This window comes from Mesoplodon mirus, assembly GCF_964341445.2.
Source record: "Mesoplodon mirus genome assembly, chromosome: 4".
In the NCBI taxonomy this organism is placed as follows: Eukaryota; Metazoa; Chordata; class Mammalia; order Artiodactyla; family Ziphiidae; genus Mesoplodon; species Mesoplodon mirus.
In genome coordinates, this window is record NC_138979.1 from 62,099,259 (window position 1) to 62,116,458 (window position 17,200).

The window sequence follows — 17,200 nt, forward strand, 5'->3', positions numbered from 1 at the left end:
ATCTACAGATTCAATGCAATCCCTATCAAATTACCAATGGCATTTTTTACAGAACTAGAACAAAAAATCTTAAAATTTATATGGAGACACAAAAGACCCCAAATAGCCAAAGCAGTCTTGAGGGAAAAAAACGGAGCTGGAGGAATCAGACTCCCTGACTTCAGACTATACTACAAAGCTACAGTAATCAAGACAATATGGTACTGGCACAAAAACAGAAATATAGATCAATGGAACAGGATAGAAAGCGCAGAGATAAACCCACACACCTATGGTTGACTAATCTGTGACAAAGGAGGCAAGGATATACAATGGAGAAAAGACAGTCTCTTCAATAAGTGGTGCTGGGAAAACTGGACAGCTACATGTAAAAGAATGAAATTAGAACACTCCCTAACACCATGCACAAAAATAAACTCAAAATGGATTAGAGACCTAAACGAAAGACTGGACAGTATAAAACTCCTAGAGGAAAACACAGGAAGAACATTCTTTGACATAAATCCCAGCAAGATCTTTTTTGATCCACCTCTTAGAGTAATGGAAATAAAAACAAAAATAAACAAATGGGACCTAATGAAACTTAAAAGCTTTTGCAAAGCAAAGGAAACTACAAACAAGACGAAAAGACAACCCTCAGAATGGGAGAAAATATTTGCAAACGAATCAACGGACAAAGGATTAATCTCCAAAATATATAAACAGCTCATGCAGCTCAATATTAAAAAAAACAAACAACCCAATCCAAAAATGGGCAGAAGACCTAAATAGACATTTCTCCAGAGAAGACATACAGATGGCCAAGAAGCACATGAAAAGCTGCTCAACATCACTAATTATTAGAGAAATGCAAATCAAAACTACAATGAGGTATCTATCACCTCACACCAGTTAGAATGGGCATCATCAGAAAATCTACAAACAACAAATGCTGGAGAGGGTGTGGAGAAAAGGGAACCCTCTTGCACTGTTGGTGGGAATGTAAATTGATACAGCCATTATGGAGAACAGTATGGAGGTTCCTTAAAAAACTAAAAATAGAATTACCATATTACACAGCAATCCCACTATTGGGCATATACCCAGAGAAAACCATAATTCAAAAAGACACATGCACCCCAATGTTCATTGCAGCACTATTTACAATAGCCAGGTCATGGAAGCAACCCAAATGCCCATCGACAGACGAATGGATAAAGATAATGTGGTACATATATACAGTGGAATATTACTCAGTCATAAAAAGGAATGAAATTGGGTCATTTGTAGAGATGTGGATGGATCTAGAGACTGTCATAGAGAGTGAAGTAAGTCAGAAAAACAAATATCGTATATTAACGCATATATGTGGAACCTAGAAAAATGGTACAGATGAACCGGTTTGCAGGGCAGAAATAGAGATACAGATGTAGAGAACAAACATATGGACACCAAGGGGGGAAAGTGGCAGGGGGTTGGGGTGGGGTGTGATGAATTGGGAGATTGGGATTGACATGTATACACTGATGTGTATAAAATGGATAACTAATAAGAACCTGCTGTATAAAAAATAAATTAAATAAAATTCAAATATTAAAAAAAAAAAGAAAGAAAGACACTGGCCCAAAGCCTACAAGGAAGGAAGTTATCTGGAGGAGAAGCTTTAGCTAAATTTTAACTTGCATATGTTGTTTTCTTTACTAAAATCAACCCCATAGGGAAATATACTACAGTTTGGGCTTTGTTGATGTTGTTTTCCTCCATAGATTCTTCCTTCTTTTTGCAGAAATAGGATTATGGCTCAAGTCATTTGAAAGACTCTCCCGGAACCTGTATTCCAAAGAGAAGACTCCATAGGAGGAACATCAGAGAAACAAGTTACTTGTCTATCTTTGGTAATGTTCATCCAAAACACCTTTCATTAGGTCAGTGGATAAGACCCCTCAACTAATAGAGCAAATTCATTTACAGGGAGGTAATAAATTGAAATAAACATTTTATTTAGTTTCTTATCTGTCTCTAAATCTGTTTCATTAGGGAATTTACAGCACACCATTGTCACATAACCTCCCTATTTCTCTTTTCTTGATTCAACTCTAGTCCTATAGCAATGCAGGTAAAGACTTAATTTTTAGAAGTATATGAATTATTCTAATTTATATAATACTAGTACACATTCTAATTACCTTTTAAGCCTTTTATTTTAAAGTATAGTTGATTTACAATGTTGTGTTAGTTTCTGGTGTATAGCAAAGTGATTCAGTTATACATATATATCGATACATATATTCTTTTTCATATTCTTTTCCATTATGGTTTATTACAGGATATTGAATGCAGTTCCCTGTGTCTGTTAAGCATTTTAAACACACTGTATCCTTTTGCTTCATATTTCCCAGTTAGACTGCAAAGCTTGGGACTGGGTCATATATTTTTCCTGTAACCACTGAGTGCCCAGCACTGGAATAGGCACATACCAAACCACCAATTAGGTGACAGATTTAAGTCAGTCCCTAACTTTTCCATACCAAAATAAACATATTCTGAGTGCCAGTTTTATGTGAAGCATTCTATTACTTGTCATGAAGGATTCAGAGAAGTATGTGATAGACCATGGTCACAAGAGCATACCTTTTATCCTCCTTGGCCTAATGCATCTTACCAGTGAAGAACTACCTTTGATGCTATTTCTTTCCCTAAATCATCTGTCACACTCTAAGTGCCATTTTTTTCATTAAATACTTTTAATTCTACATATCAAATGACAACATTTTTTAAACATCTTTTTAAAAATTAATTAATTAATTAATTAATTATATTTCTTAGCTGCATTGGGTCTTCATTGCTGCGTGCGGCCTTTCTCTAGTTGTGGTGAGCATAGGCTAATCTTCCTTGTGATGCGCAGGCTTCTCATTGCGGTGGATTCTCTTGTTGCAGAGCACAGGCTCTAGGCACGCAGGCTTCAGCAGTTGTGGCACGCAGGCTCAGTAGTTGTGGCTCGTGGGCTCTGGAGCACAGGCTCAGTAGTTGTGGCGCACGGGCTTAGTTGCTCCGCGGCATGTGGGATCTTCCTGGACCAGGGCTCAAACCCATATCCCCTGCATTGGCAGGTGGATTCTTAACCACTGCACCACCAGGGAAGTCCCTCATATGACAACTTTTGAAAGTAATTTAAGCATACTTGAAATGCCAGAAAAAAATGACACTACCATATGGCTCAACCATAAATATGGCTTCCCTCCATAAACACCTATACCTCATAACCAGAGAATTAGATTCCAGGAGAGTTTCAAGAAAATTCTAAGTTTTAAGCCCATAAGCTAGAATTTTATTTCTTTGCATTGCTGACTCTATTCATGACTCTACTCTTCTATTTGCTGTGAAATAATCATCCTCAAACACAATTTTCAGCAGCTGCCTTAAAGAAAACTGCCAGCCCCTGCTATTTCAGATGAAACCCATATCCAAAGCACTCCCGACTCTTCATTTCAATCTCACACTCGCCCCAACCTCACCCCTCCCCAGCCCCCCTACCCTCATTACACACACCAGCCAAGAACTTTGAGCTCAATCATAACCCTTTGTGCTTCTGCCTAAGCCTGCCTTCCTTCCTTGAATACCATCCTTTCCGTCCTGGCCAATTTCTGTACATCCACCACCTCACTTTAAGTGGCTGCTCAAAACACATTTCCTTATCCAAGTGTTCTATGATTTTTCTCACAGTTTAAACATTTACCTAGTATGTTATGTGTCAGATACTTTTATGTAATTTTGCTTCTCTCTCTTGTCTTAACCAATTTTGAGTGTCAGCTCTGGTCTCCTCTCCCCAGCCCTGGTCACAGCCTCACTAGGACCCTGGACACTTGAACACGGTCAGATGTCTACTGGCACCGTATTTTCAGTAATTTGCTATCCTGAATGAACTGTAGTCCTAAAGCAGACAATTTTGGTGAAATACACAGCCCGAGGGCAGGATTCCGGATAAGCCCTGGCCGCAGAAGTCAGCTCAGTGAAGAAGTGAATGGAGGTGGGGGACTAATCCTTGGGGAGGCTGACAGGACAGCTGGAGAAAAAGGGCAGGTGGAAGTGGAGGCTAGAGGACTGGGATAGACTAGAGGGTTGGTCAAAAGCCAAAGGAAGGGCGTTTCAGGAGGTTTGGGGGAGTTGTCCTAAGGAAGGCCCTCTCGGAGCCCGGGAACGAGACGGGGCAGGTCCAACTCACCCGTGGGTTGGGGAAAGTGGAAGGACACGGAACCGAAGAGCAGGTGATGGTAGCGTTGGAAGGCCTCGTCGAGGACGGAGCAGCCTACCTGCGCGGCCGAACTGACGTGGTACTGGAACTGGAAGCTGTGCGGGAAGACGGTGTAGCGCCGCTCGGAGGTTTGGATGTACTGGGGCCATGGCCACAGAGCCGTCGCCCGCCCAGCGAACGCTGCCGCCAGCAGTAGCGAAAACCAAAGCTTGGAGCCCGCCATGGCCCACCGGTCTCCTCTCTCCCAGCGGGCCGGGCCACGTGACACCCTGGTCAGGTGAGCCTCCCCCCGCGTGACAACAGGCGCGTCACGTGACCGGAGGCAGCTCTTCATCAGCGACGCCGAAGAACCGATTCCCCGTCCCTCCAGTCCCGGCGTGAGCCCGGAGCTCCTGTGGCGTGCAGTGGATGGTGCGGGGCATCCGCGATGGTTCAGGTGCAGGCGGTTCACGGGCCTGGTGGAGCAGTAGCTAAATGCACCACCGCAGGTGCCAGTCCTGCGGTCACAGAACTATAAGCGCACCAGAGGGTAGAAGCCCCACGTGGGGAGGCCGAGTGGGCGAGCGAGAAAGGAAAGTTTCCCGAATCGTGAACACGGAATAAGAGATCGCTAGGCCTGCTGGGAGGTAAAGGACGTCACAGGCCCAGGGAACTTAAGAAACAAAAAAATGGAGGCTTAAAAGCACAGCTCCTTTTGTTGCTGTGGGTCAGAAAGGGGCTGGAATTAGGTAGTAAGAATGGCTCAGCTAGAGAGGGCATCATAAGATCACAAAAATAGGATCTACTTACGACTGGGGAAAAAATGTGTACTTTCACAACAAGCTTGAGGCGTCCCATTTCCAGCCTCTGGTGTAGGCTCTTCCTTTAATGGTTGATAATCTCCTAGTAACCGCCCCCAATTCCTCTCCTCGCAGACAAAACTCCGCGAACAGGTAGGTCCGGTACTTACTGCAAGCAGTAAGACATTGCTTGAACTTTGGGTGCAAGCTGGAGAATACCCAGAGATAAGATAGGTCTTATACCCAGAGGTAAGATAGGTCTTATACCCAGAGAGAAGTTCCGCAGGGGTTTACATAGGAAGTCCGAGAGTCAGGACTTCATTTTGTGGGCAATTGAAAATCAGCCCAAAGATTTGCATTTTAGAAATCTCATGTTGAATAGTCGGATGGATAAGAAACCAGTTAGGGAGAGCTTTTTTTTTTTTTTTTTTAATTGGAGGTGGAAGATAAGACCTTGAACTATAGCAGTGGGAAAGGAAGAGAGCTGTAGATCCAGGAAATAGTGGATCTGCTCAGAAGCAGAGGGGTTAATACACGAGAGGCTTGAGGGCTGATCAGTGAGAACACAGTTACTTACCGAGTCAGGGACCCTGTCTTCCTTGCTCGCCACTATATTATCAGAGCACAGTACCAGGAGAGAGAAGTAATTTACATAGAAGAGTCACAAAATGAAGGAACTGGACCCCAATAAGGAGACTGTAAAAATTATTAATGAAAATACTTAGAGATTATTGTCGAGAGAATATTCCAAACCTATTATTCCAGTTATCCTCTATCTGACAGTATATCAGACAATCAGAAAAGTAATGAATGACCATTAAAAGTTAAAAAAAATCAGCATAATACAAGTAAATTTTCAGAGCCCAGCATAGAAATAGTAGCAAAAATTAAAATTGTTATTTAACATTACAAACTCTTTAGATTTGTATATACACAACATTGCCATCAATTTTGACAGTAGATGAATAACAAAAATAATGACACAGATAATATCTAGTATATAATATCTGGTTGTTTTCTCTGTTTTTCTGTTTACTAAAGACAACTTGTTAAATGAATAAAACATGATTTAATTTCCATATCTATAGCATCTAATAAAATTACATATCAGAAAAAGAATTCACTGTCAGACAATGTGTCCAGAATTTTGGTTCATAAAGTAGTGTCATCAGTGTAGAAGGAGAGAGGAGCGAATGACTAATTTTGCCTGGGGAAGTCTTTCAAAGAGGAAGTGGTTTGAGCTGGCTTCCAGAACATGAGTTGGCAGGGAAGGGGAGCATGGGCAGAGCATAGAGGTGTGGAAGAAGATAGCATATTGAGCATAGGGTTTTGGGGGATAGCAAGGCAAAAATGTGCCGTGATTATCTCACTTCTACCATATTCTCTTCTCCTTGGAATGCCTTTCCCACCTCCCACTCCCACCACTTACTTGAAGGTCTAAAGTTATATTTTACCACCCTGTAAATCTCTGACTTCTCACACCTGGGTAAGATCTCATAGCCCTCTGAGCTTATCTCCAACAGAGCACTTACCTCAATATTGTAATTGCCTGTCCATTTGTCTGTATCCCTTAAGTAAAAGTTCCTTAAGGGCAGGTTCTGTGTTCACTGTTGTATTCCTAGCCCTGGGCACAGTGTCTGGCACATAGTAGATTCTTAATAAAGACTTGTTAAATAAGTGAAAGGCCCAGAATATCTCTTTTCCTATTTAGCATCTACTTATCCTTCAGGTCTTAGCCTAGACCAGACCAACAAGTATGTTGTGAATGGAGTACCAGTGTGCTGAGACAGTGACCACCCCCTCCCCTCAATCCTTGGGGTGGCCAGGCAGAGCCTGGGGTAGCTAGACATCCTGGTCAGTCATCTCCAGCCAAGAACAATCACCTGTGTGTGCTCTGATGTGAGAAACTTTGGGAAGCACTTAGACATCTCCTCTAGGATGTTTCTTTATGGCACCCTCATTGCAGCCTCTTTACTTGTCCATGTTCTCCACAGGCGACATGCTGAATGAGTGGTATCTTTTCCACAGTTGTATCCTTACTGCCTGAGCCAAGAATCTGCACATAGTAAGTGTTCAGCAAGTATTTGTTGAATGAATGAGGAAGCATTTGTATTAAATTTTGAAAGAATTTCATTGTGTAGGGGAAAGAGCAATCCATGGAGAAGGACTGCAGTCTAGAAAGAAAACTCCATCTAAGTTGTTCACTTTAAGATCCCCAGGTTCTGGAACAGCACCTGGCACATCATAGTCATTTAATGGATATTTTTGAATGAATAGAATGAAATGGCAAATGAACCTAGGCAGAGATCTCTGAAGAATCTGGTGTGATACCAGGGATGTGAGCAATTCTGTTTTACTAGAACCAATAGTGCATAAAGAGAAATACGGATAAAAATAATTTTAGAAAAAGTAAGTTGAAGCTGGATAATGAAGTAAGGAAAGGAGGAAATTATTGATCAAGGTACTGTGTACTAGATATATGTTATCTTCTTTATCTCTCACAACAACTGTGTGAAATTGTGTATCATCTACATTTTACAGATGAGGAAGCAGGCTCTGACAATTAAAATAACTTGACCAAGGCCCCATAGATAGTTGTCAGAACCAGTATTTGGACCCAGGTCTTCTATGCCAAAATCTGTTGCTTTTACACCTATCATACTTCCTTGAAAGCTAGGCTGAAGATTGTATTGGGCTTTTACTCTTGAGTCTATGGGAAGCTAGAGAAATTTCTTTAGCTGCAGAGTGACAAGACCAGAGCTGAAATTTGCTAAGATTAATCCGTTAACATATATAGGAGGAATCAAATGGGGAAAGCCATGTGCAGGTAGATTGGGGCTGAGGCTTAGGTTGAAGCTGAGGCTGAGCCTGTTGGCTCAGAGCTCTCTAAAACAACCTGACCATTCTCACATGCTATGGGGCTCAAGAAATGCAGGCCCCAATTCACCTGAGATCAATGGCTTCATTTTTCCTCTTCCACATCGGCTAGCCAGACCAGTGAGACTTGAGCTTTGTTCAATTTGTCAAAGTTTACAGAAGTGGAGATGGCCCAAATTATCTATGGTCCCTGACTCTCTTTAGACCCATCCCAATTCACATGGAGCCATCCCTACCTCTGCTGTACCCTGTTACCTCCAGCTCCTCCCATGCTGTTTCCAGAATTACAGAATGCTACCCAATGTACCACTACTAAACATGTACAGCATTCCTTGGGGATACTAAAAATATTTCTGTGTCCAGTTTGTCTTTTTTTTTTGAGCCTTATCCCCTCTTCTCTCCTATTTAGTCATATAACTATTCTAGTTATCTTTTCAGGCTTACTCCCTAATTCTTTTTTTTTTTTTGGTTGCGCTGGGTCTTTGTTGCAGCAGGCAGCCTCCTTACTTGTGGCTTGCAGGCTCCTTAGTTGCAGCTCGCTGGCTCCTTAGTTGCAGCAGGTGGGCTCCTTAGTTGCAGCTTGTGGACTCCTTAGTTGTGGCATGCGAACTCTTAGTTGCGGCATGCATGTGGGATCTAGTTCCCTGACTAGGGATCGAATCCAGACCCCCTACTTTGAGAGCGTGGAGTCTTAACCACTGCGCCACCAGGGAAGTCCCTCCCTAACTAATTCTTAACAACTTTCCCTAACTCTAGACATACATTTCTTGCAATAACTGGCCTTGTCCTATATCTATCCAATCCTAGCCTACACATAGGCTTAAAAAAAATTGCCTGGAGGGGCTTCCCTGGTGGCGCAGTGGTTGAGAGTCCGCCTGCCGATGCAGGGGACACGGGTTCGTGCCCCGATCCCGGAAGATCCCACATGCCGCGGAGCGGCTGGGCCCGCGAGCCATGGCCACGGAGCCTGTGTGTCCGGAGCCTGTGCTCCGCAACGGGAGAGGCCACAGCAGTGAGAGGCCCGCGTACAGCAAAAAAAAAAAAAAAAATTGCCTGGATATTTACACAGGTGGTTTTCTATGGTCAGAAAATTAGAAAAATTAAAGCCCTGAGGGAACTTTCAGTAGATCTGATTGGACTTCCCTGGTGGTCCAGTGGTTAAGACTCCGTGCTTCCAATGCAGGGGGCTCAGGTCAATCCCTGGTCAGGGAACTAAGATCCTGCATGCCACACAGCATGGCCAAAAAATTTTAAAAAACAAAACAGATCTGAGCAAAAGGAGATACAGTGGGAAAGAGGGATATGGGTCAAATGCAGTAATGTTTCAGATATAAAATGACAGAACTCAGCAACTAACTGGGTGAAGTAGGGATGGGGACAAGGGAAAGAGGAGAGAAATAGATGTACCAGTCTGGTTTCCCGAGGGAATCATGGTGCCATTAACTGAATACAAAAGGAAGAGCCAGTTTCGGAAAAAAAGATAATGAGCTCTGAGACATGCTGCTTTGGAGGAGACGGAAGGACAGCGAGTTGGAATGTCCAGCAGGGCCAAGGAAATACAGGCTGGGAGCTCAAAAGAGAGCTCTGGGGATCATCTGCTCAAAGATGACAGTTGAGATCATATGAAATAGTCAAGGGAAAAAGGAAGGAAGGCTAAAAATTAGGGGGAAAGAGGACTTTGGTGAGAGAGAAGTTTGTGAGGGACAAAAGGAGCACAGAGGAGGGATGGCAGCTAGTAGAGTAGGCTGAGCTCAGAGATGTAGATTAGGATAAAGGGCTTACCAGATAATTTGACTTGCCTCTTATCTTTAAATACAGGTCTGTCATAAGAAGCCCTCACACTGTCACAGTACGTTGATTTTATCTCCATGACATGCCTTTTGCTTGCAAGGAATAGGGACTCATGTTATTTCAGGGAAAAGGAGGTCTACTGAAGTGATACACGTAACAACCCAAAAAAGCAGAAAATCAGACTTCAGAAAGAGCAGAAATCAAGGGCCTGACTACTCTTATGACTTTTCTGTTCCACTCTGAATATCTGCTCCTCTGGTCAGTTTTCCTCTTTGCTTGTCAGTTACTTGAACTTCCTTATAATATCTGTTCCCTCATGACTTGACATTCATTGCACAAGACCCAAAATTTTCCATGACTTTCTAGCCCCTGGGTCTTCTTATTCTCCTATCTATGCCTCTGGAGACCCCACTATCTTCCAAAGCTCTGTGCAAATCAAGATTCTATTAATTTTGGCCACGCTGTGAGGCATACGGGTTCTTAGTTCCCTGACCACTGATCAAACCCGGGAACCTGGGGCCCTGGCAGTGAGAGAGCTGAATCCTAACCAATGGACCACCAGGGAATTCCCAAATCAAGATTCTCTCGATCTCCCCAGAAGAACAGAAGAATAGTGCACATGTTCCATAATTTAACCAATTCCCTATGATGCACATTTAGGTTGCTTCCAAGTTTTCTCAGTTGTAAACAATGCTACAGTGACCATTGTAGAGGGTACTGGTTGCCATGCCAACATCTGTTTTCATCCTTTCTCACCAAGAATACTTGGCTTTTCATTTAGAAATTTCATCCGTCAGTTTGGTAGCTTGGATGAGACTGAGATAGCCCCAGGCCCTCCCTGGTTTGAGCCACGTAATCAGGGCTACTTTCCCCACCCCCTCACTATAAACACCTGGAAACATGGGATAAGATTTTACATTCCCACCAAAAATGTGTAAAAATGCCCATTTCATTACTCTCTTCCAACACTAGTATTTATCTTTTTATTGCTATTGTTGATGCCTTGAAATTAATTTTTTAGAAGATGTATCTAATAAAGTTGACAGATAAGCTCTAGCAAGATAGAAACAGGATACATGACTTCCACATCATTACAGAAAAAAAAGCTGGATCATTCTGGAAAAATAAGAGGGACAGCAGGAAGTAACATAAATATATAATTAACCAAAAATACAAAGAATAAGAGGGTAGGAATAAGCCCAATCTATCTAAACTATCACCCTATGTGTAAATAGGTTAGATCCCCCCATTAAAGGATGAAGACTCTCAAATTGAGCAAAGAACAGTCTAAATGTTGTTGATAAGAGACATTTTAAATGAAACAAAAATGATGACACTAAAAGAATGGTCAGAGATGTACCAGAAAAATGCAAACAAAAAAGAGAGCAAGGAAGGCATTTATTAACATGTGAAAAAACCCAAGACACACAGAAGTTAAATGGAGCAAAGAAGAATATTTTTAATGATAAAAGGTACAATTCACAAAGAAGATAGAAATCACAAACCATTAGACACCTAACAAATATATATAAAGCAAAAACCAGAAGAAATATAAGGGAAAAGAAAAAATTATAATCATAGTGAGACATTTAACATTTCTCTGAGAATATTTTATCAAGTGCAGAAAAATAAGAATAGGAACATCTTGAATGATATCATTAATAACTTAATTATAATAGGTTTAGAATCTTATATCCCTCACAAATACATTTAAAATTTTGTGTCTCATACGTTGTTATTAAATGTCCACAGGACATTTAGAAAAACTGGCAAAAAGGTAAACATTACTTTTTTGAATTCTTATAGGACATGTTCTTTGACCATAATATATCAAAATTAAGGGGGAGAAAAAAATCTAAACATGTAGATATACTATTAAAATTCTAAATAATTCTTGGGCCAACTATAAAAACAAATACTCCTAGAAGTATATCAGAAGAATAATATATCCTGTCCAAACATACTTTATTACAGGAATGTAAAACTAGTTAAACAATATGAAATGTATTAAGGCAATGTTTATGTTAAATAGGTTAAAAAAGAAAGACCATATTCTAGAGGTTCAGATGGAATTTGATACAGCTATTCTAAATTAGAAATCTTGATGAAATAGAAATAGAATGAAACTTTTTTAACATGAAAATGAATGTACATATGAAACGAAAAGCAATAGAGTTCATTCCACTAAAGTCAAGAGTAAGATAAGCATGCCCACTATCCTTAATAAAACTGTCCAATCAGTGCAATAAGACACATTTTCTAAAGGAAAAGACAGGATTATCATTATTTTCAGATGATATGATGTTTACTTAGAAAATTCAAGAGAATTATCCAAAGAAACTATTAGAATGAAAATAATTCAGTCAAGTGTCCTGACAAAAGATAAATACATAGAAAAAGATAGCGTATTTTTATGTTAGCAATAATAAATTAAGAAATAAAATGGAAATTTTTGATTCACAAAAGCAAGTGGGCTGGGCTTCCCTGGTGGCGCAGTGGTTAAGAATCCGCCTGCCAATGCAGGGGACATGGTTTTGAGCCCTGGTCCGGGAAGATCCCACATGCTGCGGAGCAAATAAGCCTGTGCGCCACAACTACTGGGCCTACACTCTAGAGCCCGCGAGCCACAACTACGACTAGAGACCGTGCTGCGCAGCAAGAGAAGCCACCACAATGAGAAGCCCACACACGGCAACGAAGAGTGGCCCCTGCTCACCGCAACTAGAGAGAGCCTGTGTGCAGCAACGAAGACGCAATGAAGATCCAACGCAACCAAAAAATAAATAAATAAATTTATTTATTTATTAAAAAAAACAAACAAGTGAGTTAATGTATGTAAAGCACCTAGCACAGTTCCTAGTAGATAAGGTTATATAAATAAGCTATAACAATAAAATATTGATTTTATAGATTCCTAGAGGTGAAATTACCAAGACAAAAGATACATTTTTAAGATTCTTGATTTAAAAAAAGATTCTTGATATATGTATCTAATTTTTTTAACTCCTTATTAAAGTATAGCATAAATATAGAACTCTGGTAATCAGTGCCCAAATCAAGAAATAGAACATCTCCAGCACCCCAAAAGTCCCTTCCTAGTCCTTAGTCATTTTCCTCCCAAGGGTATTTCTGACTTCTGACAACACTGATTTGCCAGTTTTGCCCTTCATTTGAGTGGAATCATACATATGTACTCTTTTGTGTCTGGCTTCTTTTGCTCAGCATTATGTTTATGAGATTTATCCATATTTCATGTGCTTGTAGATTACTCATATTGCTGTATAGTATTTCCTTGTATGAATGTACCACAATTTTCCATTCTTCTGCTGCTGGGCAACTGGGTAGTTCCCAGTTTGGGGCTATTATAAAAAGTGTTGCTGGGAGCATTATACATGTCTTTTGGTGGACATAAGGACACTTTCCTTTTGCATACCTACGTACATTGAAAAGGGCATGTGTTTATTCAGCTCCAGCAGATACTGCCAAGTAGTTTTTCAATGTGATTCTACCAATTTACACTACCAAAAGGAGCGTATGAGAGTTCCAGTTGCTCCACATACTTGCCAATATTTTTTCATTAGAGCCATTCTGATGGAAGTGTAGTGATATTGCATTGTGGTTTTAATTTGCATTTCCCTGATGACTAATGAAATTGAGCACCTTTTTATATGTTTTTTGCCCATTTTGATGTCTCGCAAAGCATTAATTAAGAACTTTGCTCATTTTCCTAGTAGGTTGTTTTCTTTCCTATTGATTTGTAAGAGTTCTTAATATATTCTTGCTACAAGCCCTTTGTTAGATATAAACGTTGCAATATCTTACCCCACTCTGTGGATTGTCTTTTTACTCTCTCAGTGGTATCTTCCTGTGAACAGAAGTTCTTAATTTCAGCATAATTCAATTTATCAAAATTTTCCTTTTTGGTTAATGCTTTTTCATGTCCTGTTTAAATAAGGCTTTGATAGCTAGCCTTCCTTCCTTCCTTCCTTCCTTCCTTTCTTGGCTGTGTTGGGCCTTAGTTGCGGCATGTGGACTCTTCGTTGCAGTGCATGGGCTTCTCTCTAGTTGTGGCATGCGGATTTTCTCTCTCTGGTTGTGGTGTGCAGGCTCCAGAGCACGTGGGCTCTGTAGTTTGTGGCACGTGGGCTCTCTCATTGAGGCATCGGGGCTCAGTAGTTGTGGCGCGCAGGCTTAGTTGCCCCGCAGCATGGGGGATCTTAGTTCCCTGACCAGGGATGTAACCCGCGTCCCCTGCATTGGAAGGTGGATTCTTTACCACTGGACCGCCAGGGAAGTCCTTTGTGTCCTGTTTAAAAAAAGAAAAAATCTTGGTCTACTTCAAGATCACAAAGATGTTACGTTTTTTCTAACCAAAATTGCTTTTTTTTTCAGTACCATAAAATTATTTTAATATCTTTTTCTCTATGACTGAGTATACAAAGATAATGGAAGTAATGTATTTTTCTGCTATCAAGATGGGTAGAATATATCAAAATCCACCTATTGAATTTTCTTTAAATAGTCCTCCAAAGCATCCTGAAGAAAGGCAGGAAGTTTTCACTTTCACTTTGTGGAAGGACCTAGCATGCTTTAAGTACAAATATGCCTGGCTAGTAATGATGTATATCATGTCTCTCACATTTTTATCATTGGTTCTTCTGTAGAAAACCCTCTTGTGAAACACCATGTGCTGTATTTGTCAAACACACAAATATCTGAGGGAAGGAACACCGTTCTTCGGCCACTATGATAGGACATTGCTCTTACATATATGACAATTCCTTATGCTTTTCCAGTGTGACTTGTGGCATGATCTGCACCAAGATCCTTTATACCCAGTACTTCTAATCTTAAATAAGGAAGAGAGCTCTGTGTATTTTCTGCATAACTGTACAGTTTCTGTGTATTATGATACGCTGTGTCATCCAAGCTTTTTTCTCCTTCATCAATGATTTTTAGAAGCCATATTTTGGTCAGATTATGTCTTTTGACAGCAGCTCCCCATCCACTTTTTCTTCTCAGTCCCTCATGTGGGGCCCTGGCTTTCCATCTTACTGGGGCTCTGTGAAGTCAATCTGGGGCCCAGAAACAGGGCCTGCTCTGCTGGTGTGCAGACCTGCCGTAGTTCAATAGCCACAGGCTGATGGGGTGGATTATCACAGTATATATAGTCCACAGTTTTTTTTCAAAACTGCATTCACATCAGTCCAATTGTTTTCTCAGAGGCCGAGTCTTTAATCAGCCTGAGCCAGTTACACATCGAAGGCCCTCAATGCAAGAGCAGAGCTTTGGGATTCTGCAGGGAGCAGCAGGGAACATAAATAGCCATCATGATATTGTTTCTGCAGCAGCTCCACATAGTATCATTCTGTGCTCAAAGCACTCGGTCCACTGTCCATGGCCATGCTTCCCCTGGGGCACCACCGGCCTGGAAGCGGAGGTGGTGGCACAGACTGGGGACCCCAAATTGCTTTTTAAGGTAGGTGAATCACAATATACACAGCCATAAGATGTGAATAAATGCTTGTTTTGTCATATGCATCCCAGGCCCTAGCAAGTTCCAAGCTGGCCTGAACATCTGCCTTTTTGGTAGCGTTGAAATAGGCCTGGGAGTTGAATGGTGCCTGACCTATTCCTTTAATAGCTAGAGGGTTGCATCATTTGCCAAATCAGACACTGTTCACAAAATGACCTCCTTACATCAGTGTCATCTCTTTGGTAATGTGCTTGTTTACTGCTGCTACTAGAGGGGTGAGGGGTGATGCATCCTTTCCATTAACACAAGTATTTCATCTGTCTCATGGTGGCCTGTGCCAAGGCCATGCTCGAGCAATCTTGGAAAGACAGTTAAAACTTAATAATAATAGATAGTATTTAGTAAGCACATATTAATTGCTCACCATTATAGTATATTTATCAATAATATCAATATCCATCAATAATAATATTTATCGTGCAGTTATGAAGGCACTGTGCTAAGAGCGTTAAGTGTGTTATCTCACTTCATCTTCACATTAATTCTATGAGACAGGAATGATTATTATCCCAGTTTTAGAAATGAGGGAACTGAAGTTCAGTGAGGTTAAGGAAATTTCCCAAAGGAACTTGGCCAGTAAGTGTCGGAACTAAGTAAGTGCTCAACCAGGATGGAAACACAGGCCTGTCTATTCACAGCCTATGTTAGCTCTGTAGCCATACACGTGTATCTAACAGATATGCTGTACAAGTCAATTTGATGCAGCTGCAAAAGTCTTTCTTATAATCATGCCAGTAGGGCTAGAGTATCCCAGCAATTAAAACTTAACAATATAATTGCATAGCATGGCATAAAAGACTCTTTGTGATCTAGCCCTTACCTCTATATGCAACCCTCAACCCTCATCTTTGATTTGCACCAAGTAGAACCACCCTGCTTCTAGTGCCCTGAGAACTTCATGGTGTTCATGGCTTTCTGCCTTGAGACATACTATTCTCTTTGTTTCACATTCCCTTCCACTTGTTTATTTGTCAAATTCCTTTAAAATCCAGCTAAGACATTGTCTTTTCCAGTAAACCTTCCCTAATTTCCCTCTGACAGTGCTAAATGTTCTGTTCTCTGTATCAACCTCTGTATTTAATATAAAAATGTGTTGCTCACTCATTCATTCAACATTAAATACTATTCTTTTCAGGCAGTAGGCTAAGTACTAGGAGACAGAGAGTCAAGTAACACTTTTGCAGAAGGAAGACTATATTGCTAAAGCATGTACGTAACCTAGCTAGTCGCTCCCACCAGCTGAAATAAAGAATAGGTTTCAACAAGTTGGGGTGGGTGGGGAGAGCGTATACTGGGAGGAAAGTGTGATGGGACATTCTGATTCAGCCCAAACTTAGGAAAACAAGAGTTGGTAATCCAGCCAGGCATTTGTTTGAATCAACGTTCATGCTGTGGAACAGGATGACATCTGTTCAGCATCTTGGATTGATTTTGAGCCCTTGTGGGGAAAGGAGTTAGGACCAATGCTGAGAGAGTTGTTTAAGAAGGAGATTCTGAGGTACTCTGTGTGTATGTTTTGCTGCTGTGGAGCCAGGGAAAGGCCAGTCTCTTCACTTCCACACAGAACCCAACTCTGCTGCATTATCTTGAGGGGTAGCTTTCCGCATGTTGGCTGGTATCCCCCTGGGGTGGGATACTGGCATTTTTACAGGCCCTGTGTCAGCAGTGGCCTTGGCAGAGGCTGTACCCTTGAATGGCTTCATGGGTAGAGGGCATTGAAGAGGGGGAACCAGAGCAAAAAAGGAAAACAAAGGTGGATGCCAAATGAAGGCCTATGGCTGACAGACTGGTTCTTCCACCTATGAGACACACCTGGGGTCTTCCACTTAAAATTGGGGCAAGAACATGAATTCTGGGCTGCTGAGATATATCTATATACATAGACATATTTATATTTATATATCTTGGTAGATTAAGATCATATAATCTTAAATTATAACCACAAACTATTGAGTCCTGGAGACATCAGAGTTATCCTTTTTTATT

The 17,200-nt window shown here is 41.1% G+C and overlaps 2 protein-coding genes and 1 pseudogene across 5 annotated transcripts in view; 1 reads left to right on the forward strand and 2 right to left on the reverse strand.

The window, feature by feature from the left end:
- Window positions 1–4,664, reverse strand: part of HEXA (hexosaminidase subunit alpha) — a 38,287-nt gene extending 33,623 nt beyond the window's left edge. Inside the window, exon 1 of the mRNA XM_082618072.1 lies at window positions 4,202–4,664. Within this exon, the coding sequence (XP_082474198.1) occupies window positions 4,202–4,565 (364 nt within the window). The 5' untranslated portion in view covers window positions 4,566–4,664. The remainder of the gene's footprint in view (window positions 1–4,201) is intronic.
- Window positions 4,665–4,762: 98 nt separating this feature from the next.
- Window positions 4,763–17,200, forward strand: part of TMEM202 (transmembrane protein 202) — a 33,460-nt gene continuing 21,022 nt past the window's right edge. For 2 of the 3 annotated variants that reach the window (XR_014293809.1, XR_014293810.1), the window contains exons 1-2: window positions 4,763–4,857; window positions 7,005–7,075. The gene's annotated coding sequence lies outside the window, so the exon portion shown is untranslated. Of the gene's footprint in view, window positions 4,858–5,152; window positions 5,164–7,004; window positions 7,076–17,200 lie in introns of those variants that run through there. The other variant, XM_082618078.1, reaches the window with a different exon arrangement.
- Window positions 14,101–14,938, reverse strand: LOC309802487 (NADH dehydrogenase (ubiquinone) complex I, assembly factor 6-like; annotated as a pseudogene). Its single transcript has 3 exons — window positions 14,799–14,938; window positions 14,264–14,692; window positions 14,101–14,214 (listed from the first exon to the last, which is right to left on the reverse strand). The product of its transcript is annotated as an NADH dehydrogenase (ubiquinone) complex I, assembly factor 6-like (transcript).